The sequence below is a fragment of the Barbatula barbatula genome (assembly GCF_947034865.1).
Source record: "Barbatula barbatula genome assembly, chromosome: 6".
In the NCBI taxonomy this organism is placed as follows: Eukaryota; Metazoa; Chordata; class Actinopteri; order Cypriniformes; family Nemacheilidae; genus Barbatula; species Barbatula barbatula.
The window spans coordinates 17,621,335-17,643,649 of record NC_136765.1 but is presented as its reverse complement, the minus strand read 5'-3'; the positions used below and the strand labels follow the sequence as shown (position 1 = coordinate 17,643,649).

At 36.3% G+C, this 22,315-nt stretch overlaps 2 protein-coding genes across 4 annotated transcripts in view; one reads left to right on the top strand and one right to left on the bottom strand.

Annotated features, from left to right (window-relative positions):
• Positions 1-301: 301 nt before the first annotated feature.
• On the bottom strand, positions 302-13,138 carry plb1 (phospholipase B1). Of its 3 annotated transcripts, none has more exons than XM_079458316.1 (42): positions 12,906-13,138; positions 12,655-12,714; positions 12,503-12,566; positions 11,976-12,010; positions 10,902-10,953; positions 10,348-10,399; positions 9,914-9,970; positions 9,749-9,817; positions 9,384-9,448; positions 9,215-9,296; positions 8,830-8,934; positions 8,533-8,595; positions 8,232-8,300; positions 7,945-8,037; positions 7,802-7,862; positions 7,652-7,710; positions 7,423-7,496; positions 7,228-7,271; positions 6,860-6,968; positions 6,686-6,737; positions 6,481-6,561; positions 6,326-6,391; positions 6,013-6,113; positions 5,821-5,902; positions 5,576-5,680; positions 5,390-5,485; positions 5,019-5,090; positions 4,851-4,928; positions 4,712-4,772; positions 4,369-4,427; positions 4,222-4,289; positions 4,046-4,089; positions 3,501-3,600; positions 3,374-3,425; positions 3,055-3,135; positions 2,799-2,864; positions 2,557-2,651; positions 2,378-2,459; positions 1,968-2,072; positions 1,654-1,749; positions 1,510-1,584; positions 302-1,244 (listed from the first exon to the last, which is right to left on the bottom strand). In XM_079458316.1, the coding sequence occupies exons 1-42, from the start codon at positions 12,979-12,981 to the stop codon at positions 969-971; spliced, it is 3,282 nt and encodes a 1,093-aa protein (XP_079314442.1). In that variant the 5' UTR covers positions 12,982-13,138; the 3' UTR covers positions 302-968. The 3 variants fall into 3 exon arrangements, with proteins under 3 accessions (XP_079314442.1, XP_079314441.1, XP_079314443.1); XM_079458315.1 differs by having other exon boundaries at positions 12,655-12,723; positions 12,906-13,091; XM_079458317.1 differs by lacking the exon at positions 3,055-3,135 and having other exon boundaries at positions 12,655-12,723; positions 12,906-13,091.
• A 3,951-nt stretch (positions 13,139-17,089) lies between these two features.
• The window catches only part of kcnh1a (potassium voltage-gated channel, subfamily H (eag-related), member 1a), a gene marked incomplete at both ends in the record, with an annotated part of 38,610 nt that continues 33,384 nt past the window's right edge, over positions 17,090-22,315 (top strand). Inside the window, 2 exons of the mRNA XM_079459333.1 lie at positions 17,090-17,162; positions 21,899-22,022. Of these exons, the coding sequence (XP_079315459.1) occupies positions 17,090-17,162; positions 21,899-22,022 (197 nt within the window). The remainder of the gene's footprint in view (positions 17,163-21,898; positions 22,023-22,315) is intronic.

Here is a 22,315-nt window from a genome sequence, read left to right as displayed (position 1 = left end):
TGACAACTGTTTAGTGTTTAACGATAGAAGTCTGACAGTAAATGTATTGAATAATAAATTCCACAACCTTTGTATGGTCTGTAGAAAATTGAAAGGGACAGTTCACCTAATTGGAAGTAATGAAAATATCAAGTGTTTTGACAATCACAAATCACAATACACTTGTAATGCAAGGTTTATGTGTTTTTGTGGCATTCCTACATACCAAACACAGCTACAACTAATAGAATTGGATTTTTAATGTGTAAAATGTGCTTGCAAATAATCAAACATTGACAATAGTCGATTGTATTGGGGGCACAGTGGGACCCCAAAATAAATTCTGCTTGGGGCCCATAAATGTTTGGGACAAGGGGTAGTTCATACAGAAAAAAAATTCGGTGATCATTTATTCACCCTCATGTGATTCAAAACCTGTATGTGACTGAGCCTTCAAAAAATATTTTGAGAAATGTCTCAGTGGTTTTGTGACCATACAACGTAAGTCAGGTTAAATGCTGTTTGGTTACCCACATTCTACAAAATATCTTCTTTTGTGTTCTGCTGAAGTGATGATGTGTGGAATGAGAGTGAGTAAATGATGAAGGAATTTTTATTTTGGGGTAACAATAAATAAAATAAATTGAGAACAAACGCTTAAAAATCAGCTTTTAACTATTTATTAAACAAATAAATAAAAAATATATAAAAAATTACAGGGAATTATATTCGGACCACTTTTAAAGTACATAAATACTGTTACGTGACCCTGTTTTGTGTCGATAATGTCTGTCAGTTTAAGGTTCAATATAAAATCAATTTAACTTTATTGCTCATTGTCAGGTATTATATAAGCAGGGGCAGTCACTGACAGTATTACAGGTGTTATGTACTAACATTATCTATGATTACTATTCTTATATAAATAATTTACAACAACAATTTACAATTTTTTTTATCGTCTTTATCTACATCTTCTTTCTACAAGCCTATTCAAATGTAGTTCCTTTCATTTCACTCTCAGTATCCTTCTGGCTTATCTTTCGGCTTCTTCGTTCTCTGTAGTAGAAGAAGATCCAGGTTATGGTCCAACCAATCAGCAAGCCTCCCACAGCCAGAACAGCAGCGCCCCAGGCAGGTATGGAATCACTGGAGTAATTTGGAGGGAGTGCAGTTCCCGGTGGAACCGTAGTGGGTACGACAGTGGTTGAGATGTTAGAGTCACCATTCACACTGTTTACTAGTGTAAAGATAAAAGGATGCTCCTGCAGGAGGAAGATATCAAGATATAGATTATCTGAAAGTGTATTTTATCATATTTTGGATGTATCTCGTGGTGCATCATAATTTACAAAAAAAACTATTCTGCAACTTTTTTGTAATATAAATAGTGCAAGGTGAATATTTACACTAAAATTGCCCTACAAAGCGGAAAGGGCATGGGGGACTGTGTCAGCAATAAAACACTGGATGTTCTATGTAGGATAAAACCTTAAATCTTACATTTGAGAAACTCTGCCGTCAACTCACCTTTGTGGGACAGTGAATCTTACTGCGGTCATATGTGAAATTATTGAAGGTCTGTTTACTCCCCACAGGCTCCAGCTGCAATAAAAACAAGTGTTGTTAGGTACAGAAGAACTGCTGTGACATTGTATGTGTCTATGTATTTACCATGTTGTTCCATAGAGCGATAGCCATCTCTGCATGTCCACGTTCAGTGAAATGAAAACAGTCCACAGAGAAGAAGCTCAGGTCTGGTGTGCCGTCCTGGCAGAGAGATCACAGTTTTAAAAGCTTGGCCTCTGAACTGACACTTTAGGGTTTGATAGCTCTTCAAATGTGAGTTTTATGTAAATTATGGTTGCACACTCTTCATAAACAATACAATAGTACACCGATATATTTACTCTGAAACCATAAGTGAACTCTGTCTACATGTGTGTGCATAAGATATATTAGGCGGACCGAAGGCCTGGAACACCAACCCCAACCAATGGAAGAATTGAGTTTTTAAAGAAAGGTTGTAGCACCACTGCAAAGTCCTCTCGTCCGTCATACCGACCACCATACACAAGCCTTTCAGTCTCTGTCTGAAATAGAAAACAAAATATTGATTACAGAGGAAGTTCATTAGAAATGTGTCTTAAACTGTAGGCAATGTCTTACTTTCTCTTAGATTCATGTCTTAACCAATGACATTCGTTTGGGGTTGTGCTATCTGTTCCACCAATGGCAGGACTATTTGGCAAACTTGCTCATTTCTTAACAATAATACAATAATAAGGTGACACAAGTGGTGCAAAAGTTGCAAACTTCACCTTTAAATACTTTGGCAAGTTTTACATGTCCTGTCACACTCAGCTAAGCATGACCAATTTAAGTAACAACCACAGACCTGGAGATCCCTGTTGATCTTATTCATTTCAGTCAGTTCTGGAGAGTTTTGACCAGGTTTCAAAAAGCACGGACAAATGTTCCTGTCACAAATACATACATACAACCATGAAAATGCTGTTGATGTACAAGAGAACAAACAAATTCACTAATCGTTCAATCACAGATTTATTGATTTACTCTTGCAGAAGGCTGCAGCCCAGAGTGTCTCTCTTTACTTGACGCAGATCCTTGATCTCTAAAATTTCCACAAAATTCACCAACACTCTAGGAACCTACACACACACACACACACGAAAAGGAAAATCAATTTAGACCTATGTCTTGTTTCAAAATGTCTATGTGAGGTTGAATTCACCTGTTCAGATGAAACAAAGGAAAGTATGCAGCATTTTACATAATAAATATCATGTATGACTTACCTCATTATACAGCATGTCTAAACTATCTCGGATGTAACCAATGTAGTTTTGAGGGGACAGAGAAGCCTGATCAGAGAGAAAAAGTTTTTGTCCAATTAAAACATTAATATGGAACAAAAGAGCAGCTTGGTTTGTCAGTCAGAATGTATTTTTAGTTCTTAAAGGTCAATCCTGGTGTTTTCTGTGTCCTCTGACGCAAATAGAAACTTAATTTATGAGAGCAGGCTGAGGGCCATCCACAAGAACATCCACTCACCCGGTCATGACAGAACTGGCAAAGGTCATTTCCCCCAATAAACAGTGTCACCATTTTCCAGTCATTTTCAAAATTTACTTTCTGAGAAGGCCATGAAATAAGAGATTATTCGATTGAATTCGATTCTTTATCGTCAAAAATTGTGGACAGTGTTTCCAGTGTAGTGCTTTTAAATACATTAAAATATCCACTAGAAATGTATACATGACAGGTTACGATTATTGTCATACAGTATGTATAAAAAAGTTCAGATTAAAAATGCACAAGCTAACGGATGAAATAAGTTTATATACTGTATTTGAAGAAGGGAAGAACATACATCGCTACTGGTTAAAGCCCCGATGAGCTCCCTCACTTGCACTGGTATTTTACTGATAAAAAAGATAGAAAGCATCAGAACATGTTGTAAATTGTATGTGAACATCTTTTATGTGTGTGGTTCTTACCTTGCTTTGGCTCCTGACACTGCCATATTGAAGCCTTTTGTTTGTTTATTTTTTCCAAGTGAAAACCCGAAAACATTTGCATTGAACTTCTTGAGAATATCTGTTACAACACAATGATGTGCACATTAGAATATTAAAAGAACAGATCAGGGTCAATAATGCTTAATTCATAACCAATAAAACCCTAATGCAAAAAACAACCATTAAAAACTGCAGTTTAAAGGTCCAATGTGTATTTTTTTGGGAGGATCTATTGACAGAAATGCAATATAATATAACATAACTTTGTCTTCAGAGGTGTATGAAAACCTTACGTAATGAAATGTTATCTACAGAGCGTGTCGTTAATACATTTCTTTCGGCAAAGAAGTCAAAACATGACGACATCTTAGTCCTGTGTCAGCCACCGTAGTGCTTCGAAAGGGAGGGGTGAAGTGAGGCATAGGTTGCAATGTGCAACATCACCTCTAGATGTCTGCACATTTCACACACTGGACCTTTAACTCTCAATCCAGCATTTAAAATGAGCGCTAGGAATTACTCACTTGGCACTGTGGAAACTGTTTCCAAAGTATCATCCCCACCAATGCTGTCAAACACATTTAAAATAGACACTTTGAAAACATGCAGAACATAAGTGCAATTGTTTCAAGGTAGATAAAGATTGAGAAAGCAGGTAATACAAGATCAGGGAGCAGTGGTTGTGTAGGGATTTGATTACCTCCAGGAGACCCCTCTCTCCTCCTCTGCTAGCTGATTAAGGTTTTTAGCCTTTGCACCAAAGCCGGCCTGATGGGTGTAAAACAAGAGTGGCTGAAGGACACAACACACACAATCGTACACATACACTGTACAGACACACACTTACGGTGATTGAATCTCCCACAGATGCAACTATTTTAATGTCACCTGGACGCAGTCTGTGAACTGAGAAAGAAACATGAGAAACCTAAACACAACAGTATAGTATAAATACAACGATATCTGTGCCTATAAAGATAAAATACTATCACAGGATAGTCTATTGTTGTAAAGACCAAAAGGTGAGACAGAAAGTTGTACTTCATTTGAATCATAACAAGCTCAAGACAAACCTGTATTTCCTTATAAAAATGTTTGTGCCTTCATCACATAATAAATGTATAGCTCACAAACCATCTGATGGCTTAATGACCCATTAAAAAATATCCATGAGATTTACTTTCTATTACCTGATGTTGGCACACTCTCAGAGGGTGCTGTATCCACACACGAGAAATCACTTCCCCAGTTCTGAAGTAAAAGGAAAAACTAATTTTAAGCGTTTTGAGGCAGAGCTGTTTATGAAATGCAATTTGTTTTGTGTCTTACAGCAGGAGGAAAAGGAGTGGGAGGCTTTGTTTCGTATGTGTAATTGCTGTTGTGATAGGTCTTCAAATATGGGGCAGACTGAGGAAGAACACAGAAAACAATGTTATTACTGTGTGTGACAACATTATAAAGTAAATATATATTTGTGTTCTATATAAGTAAACTCGCCTTTTCAGGACATTTGACAGAGATGCCAGCAGTAAAATCTTGACTGTCTGTCTTATTACCTAAGGGCTCCAGCTATAAAAGAGAGAGAGAGAAAGAGAGAGAGAGAGAGAGAGAGAGAGAGAGAGAGAGAGAGAGAGAGAGAGAGAGAGAGAGAGAGAGAGAGAATGTATTCCATTATATTTTAATGATGGATTAAAATAAATACATTTAATCTGTTAACTGGACATATAACCTACATTTTATTACAAGACTGATATCGCAATAAATGAACAAATTTAAATAGGGCTAAAATACACATAATTATATGTATGATGCATTATTCCTCAGCGTCGAAACAGTTATATATACATCAATATATAGTATATGCCCACCATGTTGTTCCAGAGACCTCGTGCCATTAGAGTGTGAGCTTTTTGACCAAGATGAAAACAGTCCGGAGAGAAATAGGAACGGTCAGGCCTTCCATCCTAAAAATATATAGAGAGAGATGGTGGCATAGGAAAAGTGAGAGATCAAGAAAGAACAGAGTATCTAATAAATTATGGTTTGTTCTGTACCTCCAGGAGAGGAAGAAACACATTTCTCAAGAATGGCTGCAAGACCACGGTGAAGTTTTCATGCGTGTCATATCGCCCTGACTCAACCAGCTGCTTCACAGAACGCTAGAAAATGCACAGGAGAAATGTTTTATTATAAAAATATAAACTACTATAGACTATAAACTACTTTATAGTTAAAAATGCCACTTAAATGGCAGATAGAATGATAGCAATGTTTATTGACCCAAAATGAACAATGTTACCTGATTAGCTTTATTGTAATCCTGCAACTTTTGGAATTCCAAAGATCCATCTTTGGGTTTAAGAACGCATGGACACAATATACTAAAAACAAAGCAAAGCAAGCTTATAATATAAACATATCAAAAGCTTCAAAAATAAATTATTTTTACCCAGTTAAAAAGGGCAAACGTATTTTACAGCGGAAAACTCACTTGACCAGCCAGGTGGGACAGCCAATACTGGGGTCCTGATGCAGACGGCGCAATGGAACTATATGGAGAACCTCCACCAGGTTCACCAGGGCACGAGGTACCTGCAGAAAAAGACTGAACTGGTTTGAACTGGAAACAGGCAGCAGTGGTATATGGTAAAGATTGATGAAAAATATTTTGATATTTCTCTTTTTTCATGGAGTGTATGTAAATAATTGTCTCAACTGCATTCATATTTATTTCTCCTAAGGAAATTTGAGAGAAACTTTGTGAAAACATATGTCAGAAAATCAACCTAAAACAACAGCCTCACCTCACTGTGTAATATGTCCAGAGCATCACGTATACGTTTCACAATGTTATCAGGAGAATGATACAGCTGGGATGAAATACAGAGAAAGTGAAACTCTAATAACTTTTAAATTATATAATTCAGATAATAAATTGTGATAACGATAATAAACATACAGTATCAGAGCAGTAGTCACATATGTCATTTCCTCCTATAAAGATTGTGATAACTTTCCAATCGTTCTGGAAATCAATAAGCTGAAATAACACAAAATTATTTCATTATTATTATTTATTATTTCATTTAGGATATTAGGGTCAAATGATTCCTTTTTAAACCGTGAAGGTGTCAGTGTGTTTTTACATTTTCAGAATGACTTACTGAATTTTTTTTCATTCTTGAAACAACAGCATTAGCTTGCACGACCAAATCTCTGCAACATGACAAAACTAGATTTCAGTCATAAAAATATAGATTTTTGTAAACGTTGAAGAATTTAATTTAGGAATTTCAAGCATTCAGCCCCTGGTTCATTGGTTGAGAGGAACTACTCACTCGGATTTGGCTCCTGGTACTGCTTGGTTTAAAAAACTCTGTGCAGAATTCTCACTTCCCTCTCGCAGTGAATAGCCAACAAGTGAAGGGTTAAACTCTTTCAGAATATCTATAGGAGAAATTAATCTTGTATAACTTAGCACCAAAGGTGTTAAAAGCAATGTGAATATGATTTACGTCTAAGAATGAGTTCATGATAAACTGTTTGGGCAATTTGTAATAATATAACAATTGAGGAAAGTTGGAAAGGCTGTTGTATTCTAATTTTACATTATATAAATAGTAGATTATTACTTTTATGATCATCAATCTGAATTCTTTTTAATACAGACAATGTAACGTTAGGTAAAGTTAGAATGTTAACATACTTGGCAAAGTGGTCACAGTTGTTAGGTTCTTGTCTCCACCGATGCTGAAACATAAAAATAGGCAGCTAGAAATATTGTGCACCCAGTATTCTTGAAGGAGAAGGTCCTCCGAGAGAATTGTTTACATCTAGGAATTTGTTTATATGAATCATTTGGATAAAACTGAACCAGTGGCATATCAATGCAGACACTCACCACCATGACAGACCGCGATACTCTCTGAGCACCCCCAAGAGATTGTTTTGTGCTGCACCCACCCCATTGCCTGCCTGTTTTTTGAGCAAAGGAAACTCCATGACCCATTAAATGTGAAAAACATGTACAGATGCGAGCACATATATACTGTGTATTAAAATTGAAACGCAGTCCTTTAAAGAACAACATTTCAGTTTGGGAATGTAGATACATTTGAAAAGTCTATTACCGTCAACGAATCCCCCATCGCTGCCACCACTTTGATATCTGCAGGCCTCAGGGCATGAACTACAAAACAGACATAGAGGATAAAACTTAAATATTTCCCATAATCCCCAGCTATTAAATGTTTTAAGATGACAGTCACATTTTTATTTACCTGAGGTAGGAACAGTGGGAGATGGAGCTCGGTCCTCACAGGTGAGCTCAGTTCCCATCACCTGGTTGGTGAAAAGAAGTTAGAAACAACTGCCACATGTGTCACATGACATGTATGATGGGGTCTGATGGGGATGGACTTACTGGATCTAGACGTGGAGAGATTTCTGCTCTTTGTGAGATCTTTTGCTCAGGTTCAAAGTGTATGTTATGTTGTGTTCGCAAATACGGCCTTTCCTGTGTAACAAGCAACCGTTTAGTAAACCAAAATGTTTAGGTGTATAAGCCTGTCTTTGTCTGCATGTCTGCGCAAAATGACATTAACATCCACATGTGCAAACACAAACCCCATTCAAACAGGAGAGTATAGAAAAAATGCTGAGAACATTTGTCGATTTGTGCACCTTTAAAATAAAATCTCTCTTTCTCACCTCAGTAGGGCATGGGATGTCGATTAAGCCCCTCCCCTCCACTTCAGTCTTGGCTGACATTGGCTGCAGCTGTGAAAATAATGACGAAGTTATGAGGTGATCTCTTCCTCATTTACAGGTAAGATTAGATATGCGGGTATAAATTAGTTTATCATCAAGAGCTAATGTACACCTATCTGTTGCATCAATCTGAGGGAAACTTTACTACTCTAAACTGATATAACTGAACTTTTCACCTTTAAAAATAGGATCAATGTTCACACAAAATAATCAAAGGGTTGTTGCATTTATATTAACTTACCAAATGTGTCCAGAGTTGTAAAGCCAGTTTGCTTAGGACTGGTGTGGCTGTAGTTGCTTCCTTCTGTGAAATTCAACACTGTTTAATAATAATAATAATAATAATTCCCTTAAATAATAATTCAGTATATACATGATACAGTGTGCTCTAGTTGTTACAGAGATCAATGTGTGGTTTTCACCATAGCAATAACACTAAATAAGCCTGATGTCTGTCTCAAAGATCCACCAGGATTCGATTTACATTTGATTATATTTTCAGGAGGTTTACATTGATCTCTGAGTGTAACATACTCACTGGGGCTGACAGATCAGTGTGCACTGGCCTGGACTGAAGCATCACGCTGAAATCTTCCCTTTCACTGAACCAGCCTGTGTTCTCTAGAACATCACTGAGAGATTCCTGTTCAATGCACATACATATAGCGTTGACCAACTCAAAACATTACTTTTTAACATATAGGTCAATAATCAGTTGGAATGTCCACGATGAAGAAGAAACCTTTAAAAAGAACGCATATGTTTAAAAAGGTTTTCAGAAAAGTAATCTGTTAAAATCTTGAAAAGGTTAATCATTTTTTGGTATAAACTTTATGTACATAAAACTACAAAGTTATGCAGAGGTGTATTTACGTGTGTCTTATGAGTACAAACATTCAAACATTGTGTACAGTAGTTAATACCTGCAAAGATGCCATGAGCGTTACTGTGTCCAGCCTTCTTCTTGTTATACCGTATTCCTCCTCACACTGGCACTGACAAACTCTACAATCAAAGACTCGTAAAATAAAGGTTTGGATCCTAAAATATTATTATGATTGAGTTTGGGGAATATTCACAAACACAACTGACCGGTTTTGAAATTTAGCAGTTGGCAGTCGACCCCAGACAACAACATGAACAAGTGTGTACTTTAACTGGAGATGAAAGAAAACTGTCAAATTATACATTCTTACTAAAAACCTCAATGTGAATGAAAAAGTAAGTGGTAATACTTAATAATGAGATCTAATAAGATAAAAAGACAAATGATAGTTGTGAATGTGTTGAACCATTCTAGAATTAAAACGAGTTTATAAATACTTTACATTTTTGGTTCTTTATTATTGAATGTAAGCGATTTCATGTGATCAAACTGGTTAATAAATGGAACCTTTTTTGTAAAACCGGCTACTATAGCTACTACTTTTGTCTGAATGATACTGAGTATCTGTCACCTTCTTGTGAAGGCTGTCTAGTTCTTTCTCCACTCTTCTCACTGTTTCATTAAGAGTTGCTTTGAGGTCCTAAGGCAAGAGGAAAAAATGATGCAGAATTAAAGCTACTATTCCTAAATGTGTGTATAAATGTCTGAACGTGATCTGCGATGAATGTTCTGTTACCTGGCCTTCACACACACAGGGCTCTTCAACTGGTACAAAAAACAAGAGCAGCTTCCACTGAGAGGAGAGAAAGAAAGGGATGGTGGTCAAGATATGAGATGTTATTGGTAATAACTTTTATATTGTTAGATATATTTTATGAATACGGTACACTTGACAAACAGAAAGAAAGTCACACAGCTTTTAAACGACAAGAGTAAATAATAAGTAAATAAGGACAGAATTTGTATTTTTGGGTGAACTATCATTTCAAGATAGAAATTGTCTCCACAGAATCACTGTCCCTCCCCCAAGCGTCTCAAAAATCTCACACCCCAGGGTTAATACATTTTTTAAGAGTTTTAGGCTCCAGTTTGTGCCCTATTTGTGTAAAGAGACTTGAGTGCTTTTGTGTGCTTGTGTTTGTTTGAGTGTTTATACAGGACTGTGTTTACCTGAGTGGAGCTGAAGGACTGTGTAATGCCCTCTGCTTGTTCCATGAAGCTCCTGTCACTCAAACACGGATAAAGTCACATACACTTAACAAACATAGGCCTACTGTAAAAAGCCAATGTCTTAGCAATTTAGTAATTCATGTGTGTCTGTTTCTATGCTATATACTATTGTATACTGTAGTATAAGATACCGTACTGCATGCATAGATATTCAAATGTCCCCACATGGAAATTAAAAACTGAAATCACATTGTGGGGGCCAATCACATTGTCTTAAGAATAAAAATTCTGTCATCATTTACCCACCCTCGAGTTGTTCCAAATTTGTATACATTTCTTTGTTCTGTTTAGCACAGCGAAAAATATTTCATGGACACCATTTACTACAATTACAATGGTATTCAAAAGTGCCCCAGAACTGTATGCTTTCCATTGTTCAAAATATCTTTCTGTGTTCATCAGAACAAAATACATTTAAAAGGTGAAGCAAATGATAACAGAATTTGAACTGTGCCTTTAATTGTGGAAACGTTTAAACGTGTTTGTGTGTTTACCTTTGAGCGGGGACAACGATTGTCAAATCAGGATTAAAGATCAAGAATATTTCTAAAAGAAAAGTATAAATTGTTATGTATTTACTTTTCTATTGTAAATTTGTACGCATTTTGGAAGACGCTTTTATCCAAAGCGTCTTTACATTTAATCAGTATGTGTGTTTCCTCGAAATCAAACTGTAAAAAAACTTTCAAAAATAGCTTTTTCCAAAATTTTCATAAATAACCCTAACCTTCACCTCTTTGCTTAGTAGGGGTCGGTGCACAAGTTGCATTTACTGTTATCTGTACAGTTCCTGCTATCTGCTATATTGTTGTTTCTACCTTTGATCCGCTGGTACTTCACACTTATAAGAAACAAATGTATCTCCTCAATACAAATACAACAGTCCACACTGTAAAAATATATTAGAAAGGAAGATGCAGCTCTCTGATGCCTTCCAGAGGACAGTAGCATCATCTGCACAGACGGCTGTGATAACCGTATCACAAACGGTAGTGAAGAGAATAATAGTATCAGGCCGACTAAACTTGATCAACGCTAAACTATGAACAGAAGTGTACAGTACATGCTAAGATAAGTATTATCACTATCAATGTAATGGAGATAAGGGACATGCTTTTACAACATGCCTCAAGGACTCTCATTATGGTTCCCAGTTTTTAAACGACAGAGGTTTAAACATCTGTTTGAAATATCTATCTCATAAGCATTTTTGAGAAATTCAGGTTTAAAATTATCATGTGGCCTTGACTTTCATCCATCCTTTCTTTTCACTTCAAAGTGCTCCGATTAAATCTCTCCTTACCCTTTATACAACATCTTTTCTAAAATCATACCTGACAATCAAACCGAAAGTGTGAAAGGCCTTTGTGAGCTCAATCAATACATCTTGTTACTCAGTAACAAAAACGGTAAATGCAGAAAGTGAAAGTTTAATAGTGACATTCTGATACAAGAGAGATGTGTAATGCAGATAAAGGCTTCATCTGTTGATGCATTCGATTCTGTATTTTTGGATGTGAAATCCAATCATCAACTACAATATTTCTATAGAAAAAGAAAGGTCTTACCTGACAGTCTGTTGAGGGTTGTACTTTCATCAGATCTAATGTACATAAAAAATAAAAAGGTTTGTTGGTACAAAGTTGGTATAGTTTGTGATACGGTAGACACAATATTGTAGATTATTTTTCCATAAACTATTAAATAAACCATTAAATATACATATATTTCATTTTGAAGAAATATGCATTTGCTTTTCAGCAGACAATGAAAATGTATTTGCGTGTATCTATTTGTATAATTCTCCGTAATGTTGTCTTTTTAAATATGTAAAAAAGTAACTACTTCACAGAGACTGTGATGCTGTGACACAGGACCAAACAGTGCCATTAATCTTCAGTTTACTTTCCATTAAACCTTTACTGTTTACTGTAGCAAAACAATGAGTGAATTCAGAGAATGATCTAAATTCAATAAAAGTAGGCTCAAAATCAAGTTCAGTTCATGTGCTTTTCCGTGTCAAGTCTCCTGTCAAGCTCCCGATCAATCATATTGACAGTTTAATGTGTCTCTGATAAATCTGGACATACTTTACCTCACCGCATCGGACAAAACCAGAGCAGATATCACAGACACATCAGCAGGCCTCAGAGCATGAACTATGAGAAAAATAATGGGAATATTTACTGTAAAGATTTATATTATGCCAAGAGATGTTTTATGTTTAACCATTCTTACTTTTCTTACCAGTGATCGGAGTACTGGGTGAAGGGGAGGATTTAGTGCAAAACATGGGTCCGGACTTACCTGCAGACACTGTGCGTTAATAGAAAACAACCTTAAACATACACTGACACACAAAGTTGTATTGTAATGGATGTACAACTGTGGAGAGTGATGGAAAATCCATTAAAGTATCAGGAAAATAATACAAGAACATATATGCATTTATTTTGACTGGAAAGAGAATATTGAAGAGTACTGAAATTTGTTTATACCTGAGCAACTGCATGCTAGAAGGGTCAGCATCACAATCTGTGCACGGGAATTGAACGTTTCCCTTTTTATTCCCATTTTGGAAAGAATTTGCTTCACCTGTTAGGAGCTGTGAGGAGTCCAGAGTTGTTTTGCAGCTATATTCTTTTAGTGAGACCTGCTCTGATATGCGACCTTAATACAACCTCAATCATTCAGACACACCTCCTGTTAGTTTGCATGTTTCAAGGTCAGTGACGAGCTTATAGATCTTTCCTGCGACTTATCAAACTGTTTACTGGCCTGGACGTTGAGTAAGTTTATTGTCATGGTTTAATGTCTTTTCACACAACACACTTCGGACTAAGAGTTATCAACACGACACAGTTTATCAACACAGATTATTTCCTTCTAAAAAGAAGATAATAAATTGACAAGTTAAGTCTTTAAAACACCCATCACTCTTAAAAACAAAGATGCTAAACATCCACAGAATCTTTCGGTTGCACAAAAGGTTATTTATGGTGAAAAAGATTCTTCAAGAAGGGAAGAAAAAGATGATTCTTTTAGGAACCTTTGACTTAAAAGGTTCTTTGGAGAAAATGATTCTTCTATTGTATCGATGCAAAGAACCCTTTAAGAAGCATAGTGCTGCATTTAATCGTTTGCAAGTGAAAAATATTCACGTTAGACTTGAATCTGATTAGATAACAACAGTTGATAATAAGGGCCATAAGATTTCTGCTGATTTTACAGTTTCTCAATTTGATAAGATAAACATCTCACCATGAGCTTACGAAACGACAAGCACTGTCAGATAAAAGATCATATTTTGGTTATTTATATAACGTACCTAAACTAAATCTGGAGCTCAATTATGCAGCTATATGTGTAAGTTCACTCTATATGCTAAGCAGTGCTTGTAAGCAGTGCTTGTTAAAGAGTTGATTTACTTGATTGTGTATATGTTGTAATCTTCCAGCCTGTTAAAGTCTCTAATACGTACATGTTTGTTCCTTTGAACAAGTGTTGGTTAGTGGGCAGGTTCAGACATCATATACATATCGCACAATGGATTGTATAACAGGTTTCTGATTGGGATGTCAATTTTGATAAAACAGAAGGTCTTGAATTCCTTGTCATCCACTGCCTTGTTGACATTTCATGATATTTCTCAAGGTAGTTTTGTTTTTCAAAAAGTTCATTTACAAATGACACATCAAATGTCTACAGCTACCAACACTTTAACACTTTATTACCCTGGAAAAAAACAGTTTGTTTAACACTTGGACTTTTGTGCAACATATGCCACTATACATTAATTTTGGCTTTAAACAGGATTCTGAGTAAAACATCAAATAGGCCTAAATAAAAGAAAAAAATAATAATTCATAAAACAGCAAAAATGTACAAGGTAATTTACAATACATTCATTTAAAAATATTTTTATAATTGGTTTTAAACAACATATTTGTTGCCTTAAAGTAACAGTTAATCCAAAAAGGAAATATCTGTCATCATTTACTCACCCTCAAGTTGTTCCAAATCTGTATACATCTCTTTGTTCTGATGAACACAGAGAAAGATAACACAAAATAAGATATTTTAAAGAATGTATGACAAACATTGTAATGTTTCCTATTATGCTAGTCAATGCATGGTGGCCAAAAACTGTTTGGTTACCGGCATTCTGCACAGTTTACACAATTTGAGGGTGAATAAATGAATAAATGTTAATATTTGGGGAGAACTGTCCCTTTAAATGTTTAAGTCACTGTTGTCTAAGACTTTTTACTTTACTTCAACTTTTACTTTACATAAGTGAAGCAATTTTTCAGCTCATCTTTGGAGCAATAAAAACTCAGCACTGGTCCATAAAACGGTAAATTCAGATGACTTGTTAAGTCTGTCCCATGGGCGCCGTATAGGGGGAAAGTTAGGACAATTCCAAGAGCCCCTGACTGACAGGGGCCCCAACAAATAGGGAAAAAATAATATTTTTTTTTATTATAATATACACTATATATAAATCATCATCATTTAGTATATGTCAAATAATAATGAATTAATGATATCTTTTATTTTACTTATTTTGGCAATAAAAGTTAAATATCCCCAATTGACCAAAAAGTAAACATCCATATTGACCAAGCACCCCCCTGTGTCTGCATGAAATGTGACGGTCCTGCCTCAGCGCACTCATCATCAGTGAGGTATTTAGTCGCAGAAAGTCGCGTCGCGTCAGACCACTATGTTGCGCAGTAAAAAATCTGGTTTTCAAAAAAGAAAAAGAAAAAGACAATTGAGAGAGGAGAGACAAAAGAAAGTGTGTCAATCTGTAACCCAGTTTTCACCAAGAAAGGTGTGTAGCATTCAGTCTGAGTGGTATTAACCTGTTGTCCATAGTGAAATAAACTAGCTAGCTGCACGCTAGTCTCAGCCAGCATTTCAATAACATTTAATCAGTGCAGGGAAACGCTTAGCAATATATTCATATTAAATAATTGTCCATGCCCATCTTAGCAGACTTAACAACAGATGAGTCAGCAGCACCCCAGTCTCCCCATAACTGCACCCCTTCCTGTCCCAGTGAAGAAGTTGAGCAACATTGTGTTAATAACTTAACATCATTCCAGGGAGTCTGTGTGGGGTTCTCTGTCTCACTCTTGCTCTTTTTACCATAACAAAAAAGAAAGTGGAATATTTATGAATGACAGAAATCAAACACAAATTATTTTCTCACATAATGACCATTATGACATAAAAAAGGAACCTCTTGTCTGTATTAGATGCATTTAGAAACAATCAACCTGCATGCAAGTTACAGATAATATTCAAATAATCCAGTTTGATGCGTTCATTTAGACTGAATTTTGGCCGTTAAATGACATCTATAGATACAGGCCTTATTACTCCCACCATGAAGGGCAGTGTATTTGAGAAGCTTGCACACACACAAATCTATCATATCTAATGTATGTAATCAAGTGATGATAATACAGAACCATAGGTAATTTGGGTCAATGTTCTGTAGTGTTAGTGTCATTTATTGGTATATATTTCCATTGTTCTTATTTGTACCATGTTAACTTACCTTTTAATTTGATGTCACTGGTACTGTTAGTTTTGTTATGACCATATTCCACCTATTGATTTAGTGATCACTTGATCCGTTTTGTAGCACTATAATAACCCTGATGTGCAAATTAGTTGTTGGCATATATGTGCAGCTAAGTAAAACAATCAGCTGTTTTCACTGTTTTGAAATTATTATGTTAATATATTTTTATTAAAAGTTAATATATATTTAGGTTTTGTCTTTTTTTAAATCTGTAAATATTTTTACAATAAAAATACATTGAGAATGGACATTGTATGATGGCTTTTAAACTCACATTAATAGTGAACTGCATAGTATGCAGACCACCATCGGTAAATATTTTGCTAGTACTAGTGTTGAACTACAAGAAGCAAGACAGTTGCAAGCCTTTGATTAGAGTTATTTAAAACTTTTGATTGGACTGTCAGGTCCTAGAGATGTGGTGCCAACAGCTGCACCTAAGGGGCCCAATTCGATTTTTTTGTCATGGGGCCCACAATTCCTGGCAGCGCCCCTGGTCTGTCCCATCTGGTTTATAAGCATTCTTCCAAATATCCAAATATCTTTCTGATTTCTCACAGATTTGGAACAACTCAAATGTGAGTAAATGTTAACAGAATTTCATTCTTGGGTGGAGCATCCTTATAAGATCAGTCAATGTGTTGAACACAACAGCCAAACAAGCTCAGCATTTGATCGACTCTGAACCAAACTCCTGAATACATCAGACTGACATTGTTTTAAATAATTAGGTGTTTAATAAACGTTTATGGGAAGCAAACACATGTTTTAAACCCTCGACCCAGCAGATGGCGAACATATTGAATTAGATCTTGGTAAGCATATCATGTAAACTTGTATCATAAGGAAACAGCGCCACCTCTGGATTTACGCTGCAAATTCAGACGTGAGTCAACAGATGGCGCTGTTTCTCAAGTCCAACCCGATCGCGAGGGATCAATAGGGTGGAGAATGGGATTCGGGAGCCCCGGGTCCACACATCACTGGATGCGGTAGCGGTATGTGGACAACAGACACACCTGAAACGTTTGCGGGTACTTCATGCTGACCGGTCCGGGCTCTCGCTGGAGTGCATGACCCGCCGTGATGGCCGGGGGACGAAGAGGACTAGTGGCTCCACAAAACACTTTTTTGGAAAACATTGTCCGCCGGTCTAACGGTAAGACGCAGCGCTACATCCAGAAGACGCTCGTTCAAAGCAGCGCACTATATGATCAACGCTTATGTCGCAGACATTAAAGAAGGAAAAAGTTTTAGTCTATAGAAGGCACGTATGGCTACCCTTTACCTTAAGACAATATACTTTTGCGTCTATAACCACTCGACAAATAAAAAACAAAGTGGGATGGGAATACAATTTGGAATCAATTGCTTATTTTGTTTGTACAAATTTACAAACGACTAATAATTGAACATTTGTCATAAACTATCTAGAATGCAACATTTATTAATACAATGTAAGGAATGATCAGTGGTTTATCTACATTGTAGAAATGTGACGCTTTATATTGCGAAATGTTTCTAAATAGTGTTAAAAATCTAACACTGTCAATTCATATATTTGAAAGGATTAGGATTTATTTCTAAAGAAATTATTTTGAGATTATATATTCAAATACGGTTCTTTATACTGTTGTTCTCGTACTGTACATCCTATCATCGTATGTTTTGCGGGAACAACTCTGTTGTATGAATATTTAATAATAATGAATATTTATGACTGCTGAAAGGTAAAACATCGATTGAGCATCTTAACCATCACCGTCTGAGAGATCAGACAGTGCTTTAAACCCTCTGCAAGCTCCTTAAAATAGAAACAGATATTTATCCAACAGTTTTTTTATATTAAGCAAAAACATATGCAGGCACCTTGAACTGATCATAAGTCTATGAAATAAGAGACCACGGACAGCAGCTATGTCCCTAGATCCATGCTAGCTCTCCTACGAATACTTCTACATTTACATTTTATGTAGGACTTATACAGCATGTCTAAGACCTCCATGGTCACACTAGAGTTTTCTGGAAAAGACCAAGAGGACAAATTAAAAACCTTAACTGAGGATGGAAACTAGCTTTTCCTCTGTGGTGTGTGTGTTTGTTATTTTAACACTTTGTCTGTTTTCTTTAACTTCCAGTTTGGACATTATCACATAGACACACAGGTATAAACCTCACTGAGCAGAACACATGTGCTTAAACTCTCCCATTTCTACATGATCTCTCTCCTTCTATTTCTCTCTTCCTCTCTCTGTTACCTTCTATCTTATCCCCCTCTCTTCCCCTCCCTCTCTCTAATTCCTATTATACATCGGAGATTGTTCTATACCAATTTCTGTTAATTTACAAACTAATAGTTTGAATTCTAATTAAAAGGTTCATTGAACTCTTTAGGTCTTGTAAATGGTAAGAACGCTGTTGATATGTTAAAGCTCTAGTCAAATATGGTGACAATAACCATGTAGCTTTTGCTCCCCGATCCTCACTCAGCGCTGACAGCACGTGCTGTAAAATAACAAATGTTGGCATGGAACGTTTTTCCTCCATAGTTCTGCGTGTGAGTCTATGTGTGTGTGTTAATACACTTTTTAGTGTTAAGTGTGGAGTGTACTTCCTGTGTTTATGCTCAGTAGAGGAGAACTGTGCTTTGTGGCAAATCCACCACTAATTTTCAAATGAATTGTTTATAATTGATACAGTATGAGTTATCATTCACTAGTTTAACACTCTCTTTATTTTCCATCTGTAAGGACATATGAAGAGTTTGGTTTCCAAAATGAGATATCACAGATTTTTATTTTTCAAAAATCATGTTTCTCTTATTATATTATCACGTTTTTATTGTTTTATTGTGTTAGTTTTAGCTGTGTTTTTCGAGTGATTATATCTTAAATCAAAACTAACCAACGCAGCTTGATTGATATTAAATGAACTGCACATTAAAAGAACAAGATTTTAGAAAAATAAATGTAACGGAATTATCTCATTTTGGAGCCAAATTCTTAATTTATTCATCTCATATTTACCCTTTACGTGCAATAGAAAGATGTGTTTGTGCGGGGTCCAAAATTAACGCCCATCAAGGCTCAAATGAGACAAAAGTTGGCGTGAAAGTTGGTTACTCGCCATTTCATGACAGTGAAAAGAAATATAGCACAGTATGTGGTTTGAATTGTACGAACTAAGCCTTCATTGATGTAAACGCAATTCAAATCAAGGTTATATAGTAAGAAGAGGGCAGGAAAGAAAATATTAGAAAAGACTTGCACGCTTTCTTACAACTTGTCTCCTCAGATGAAAAGTTTATATAGGAAAATTAACATTTAAAGGGAGGAAAATCAAACTATTCAATTTTAGAATGGGGTTGTTTGGCAGTTAAATACAGACTGACGCGTACAGTTAGTTTTCTTTAATATAAATAATAAAAGATAACTGAAAATATCTATTTTTAGTCAAATAAATAAAACTGGTTTAATGACTGGCTAAAAATAGGCAAGTTAATTTTGGGCCCTGTGTGTGTGTTTCTGTCAAAATTAAAAATGATATCTGAATGTTATTATGTCTGAATGAGGTGGACATAGATTGTCAAAAAATAACTCTATTGCATTGATTCTTATAGATAAGTTGCATGCCATTTAATTTTTTCTTTCCTACATCATTCAATGGTTACACGCTGAATTTGAAGACATGATGAAAGGGCTTAGCTGTCTCTCAACTCAGACTAGATGTGTTTAATTCTCTTATATCGGATTACAGATTGTATAGTGTTACAGTGAGCTTGCTTAAGCTTTGAGATACACCTTGTTAAAAGTGCCTCTGGCTTACTCAGCAGTCGCTAAATCACTACAGTCAGCTTATCAGCTTGATAGTTTGCTTAACACGCTAGATGCTAACACACAAACATTGAGAGATGTCATAGGAAAGGTTAAAGCAAGGTTGCTGGGATGGAGCCTACAGCAGAGGAAATGTGTGTTTTAGGGAGATGGAGGGTGACCCTGGCACGGAGTGGTCTTAACACAACATACTTTACACTCACAAGTGAGATTTGACAGTGTTATTGAAAATGACTGTGAATTCCTCACACTCCAGAATAACGAAAGCTGACTTTTCAAAGTTGTTGGTTGAGTTAAAAGAGAAGTGGAATATATTTACTTGTGCATTAGGGAATCAAATATAGTATCAAAATGTATAATATCATGCAATGTTAGTCACTTTGGATTAAAGCGTCTGCCAAATGCATAAATGTAAATGTAAGGTTTTAGACATTTTCTTACATCCTGTAAAAGGAGGCTGTAAAGTTATTAAGTATCTCAATTTACATTTACTGTACATTTATGCATTTGTACTTTTATCCAAAACGACTTACATTGCATTATACTATACATTTGCTTCTAAGTATATGCAATTCCTGGCATTCCAATTATTTTTTGCCCCCCCTAAACCCTTTAAACAAATCTCCCCCCAACAGTCACGACTCCACAAAGAAAAATGCAGCGACAGTTATGTATAACTGAAGAAATGAACGTCAAGAAAAAACAAGTTAAAACTGGCCCATCATGGATCATTAGACTTTCAGCATTGTGTGGTGTCCGGTGTGCATTGTCACGGAAGCAACTCTGCTACGCTTCTCGTCCCATGTGTGACCTTCTTCAGACACTGGCGTAGTCTTTAATTTCATGACACTCACCTCATCAAGCAAAACAGACGCAACATTTGTGGCAGTGGAAAGAATCGTGTGTGATTTCCTCCATTGTGCACTAGATATGGAGCCATGTATGAAGCAGGTACACACATAACTCGACTGCATTGTCCCAATGTGTTGTCACAGCAGTATTTTAATTTTTTTACTGCTGATCTCCTGCATCCCCATACTTTGAGAACCAACCTGCTCTTATTTGAACCTGAATTTGTAACTAAAAAAGCAATACTGAAACCCCTTCCTAACCCCACCCCTAAACCGAAAATCATTGGCGCGAAAGCAAATCCTACTAAAATATACGAATAAGATCATACAAATTCATACGAATTGGACATCTGTAAAATAATTACGAACTCCCGTGAGATTGTGTTGGTCCACACTACACCTTATGCTGGCTAAGAACTGCCAGATTAGACAGGATGGAAACATTATGTGACCAACCAGAGATGTTTATATTTGGTGAGGTTCCTTTTCGGACATGTGAATTGGAAACAAATAATCTAAAATTCTACCGAAACCTTTGATGTCCAAATATTCCGTTTTTCAGGAAATGGAAAGAAACACTGTACTTTTAAAATGATTAAACACTGCTGTAACAGTTGACAAACACTTTTCAATACTTTTTGTGGACATACAAGGTTTCAGAAGGACAGCAGCGATATGGAGGTGTGCCAGAATGTCTTGTTCTGATGCTAGTGCTTTGTGTTAATCTAGAAGTTTTTCCTTGTTTCTAGTGGACTAATTGAAACCTTTGCACTGTAATTCTTTGAAAAGCCGGTCAATTGTATTAGGAATGGGCATTTAAAACAGCTTTTGCCGTTTCTGTTAGCCACAAGTGTCAGACCCTATAAGGCAGGGCACTGTATGCCTACTGGAGGGTCTCACCGCTTGTTAAAGTTAAGATTTAGAGAGAAGCTTGTTTTTTTCAGTTTTAATGGGACTGTAGGATAATGTGGGAGTGGTTTATGTGCTATAGCAACACTGCTGTGCACAACCATGTCAGTTATAGACCAATAAAAGTTAAGCTAAATATCCAACTTTGTCGTAAACTTGTCAGATCAGTGGTGTTCGGCTGCCGTGACAGTGTCCATCCACCTCATGTGACATTACCACAGCGACCTATCTTTTCTTTGTTAATCTTGTACCTGGTTCCTCTCACCTGCTTCCCCCCACACCCTTCTGTGCTCTCTTTACAGACACAAATTTTGTGCTGGGGAACGCTCAGATCGTAGACTGGCCCATCGTTTACAGCAATGATGGCTTTTGTAAGCTGTCCGGCTATCATCGGGCAGAGGTCATGCAGAAGAGCAGCACTTGCAGGTATCAGACTTTTAATTTTTTAGCAGGTGCTTTTCTTTAATGGGCACATTGTATTTGAAGGGTAAGGAAGAGTTGTAATGGTGAAAGCCTCTTCTGAGGGATATACTATAGTTGATATAGTGATTGATGAAAGCGAGTGCTTTGATTTGCCAAACACAAGCTCATTAGAGTCCCACACATTTTTCAAACCTCTTTTGAGCATAACCGTTCCTAAGTCCTGACTCTCTTCATCTTTAAAGCTGAATTTGTTGTCGGTAAACTTTTGTGTGCAATGCTTTTATCTGCCCGTCATT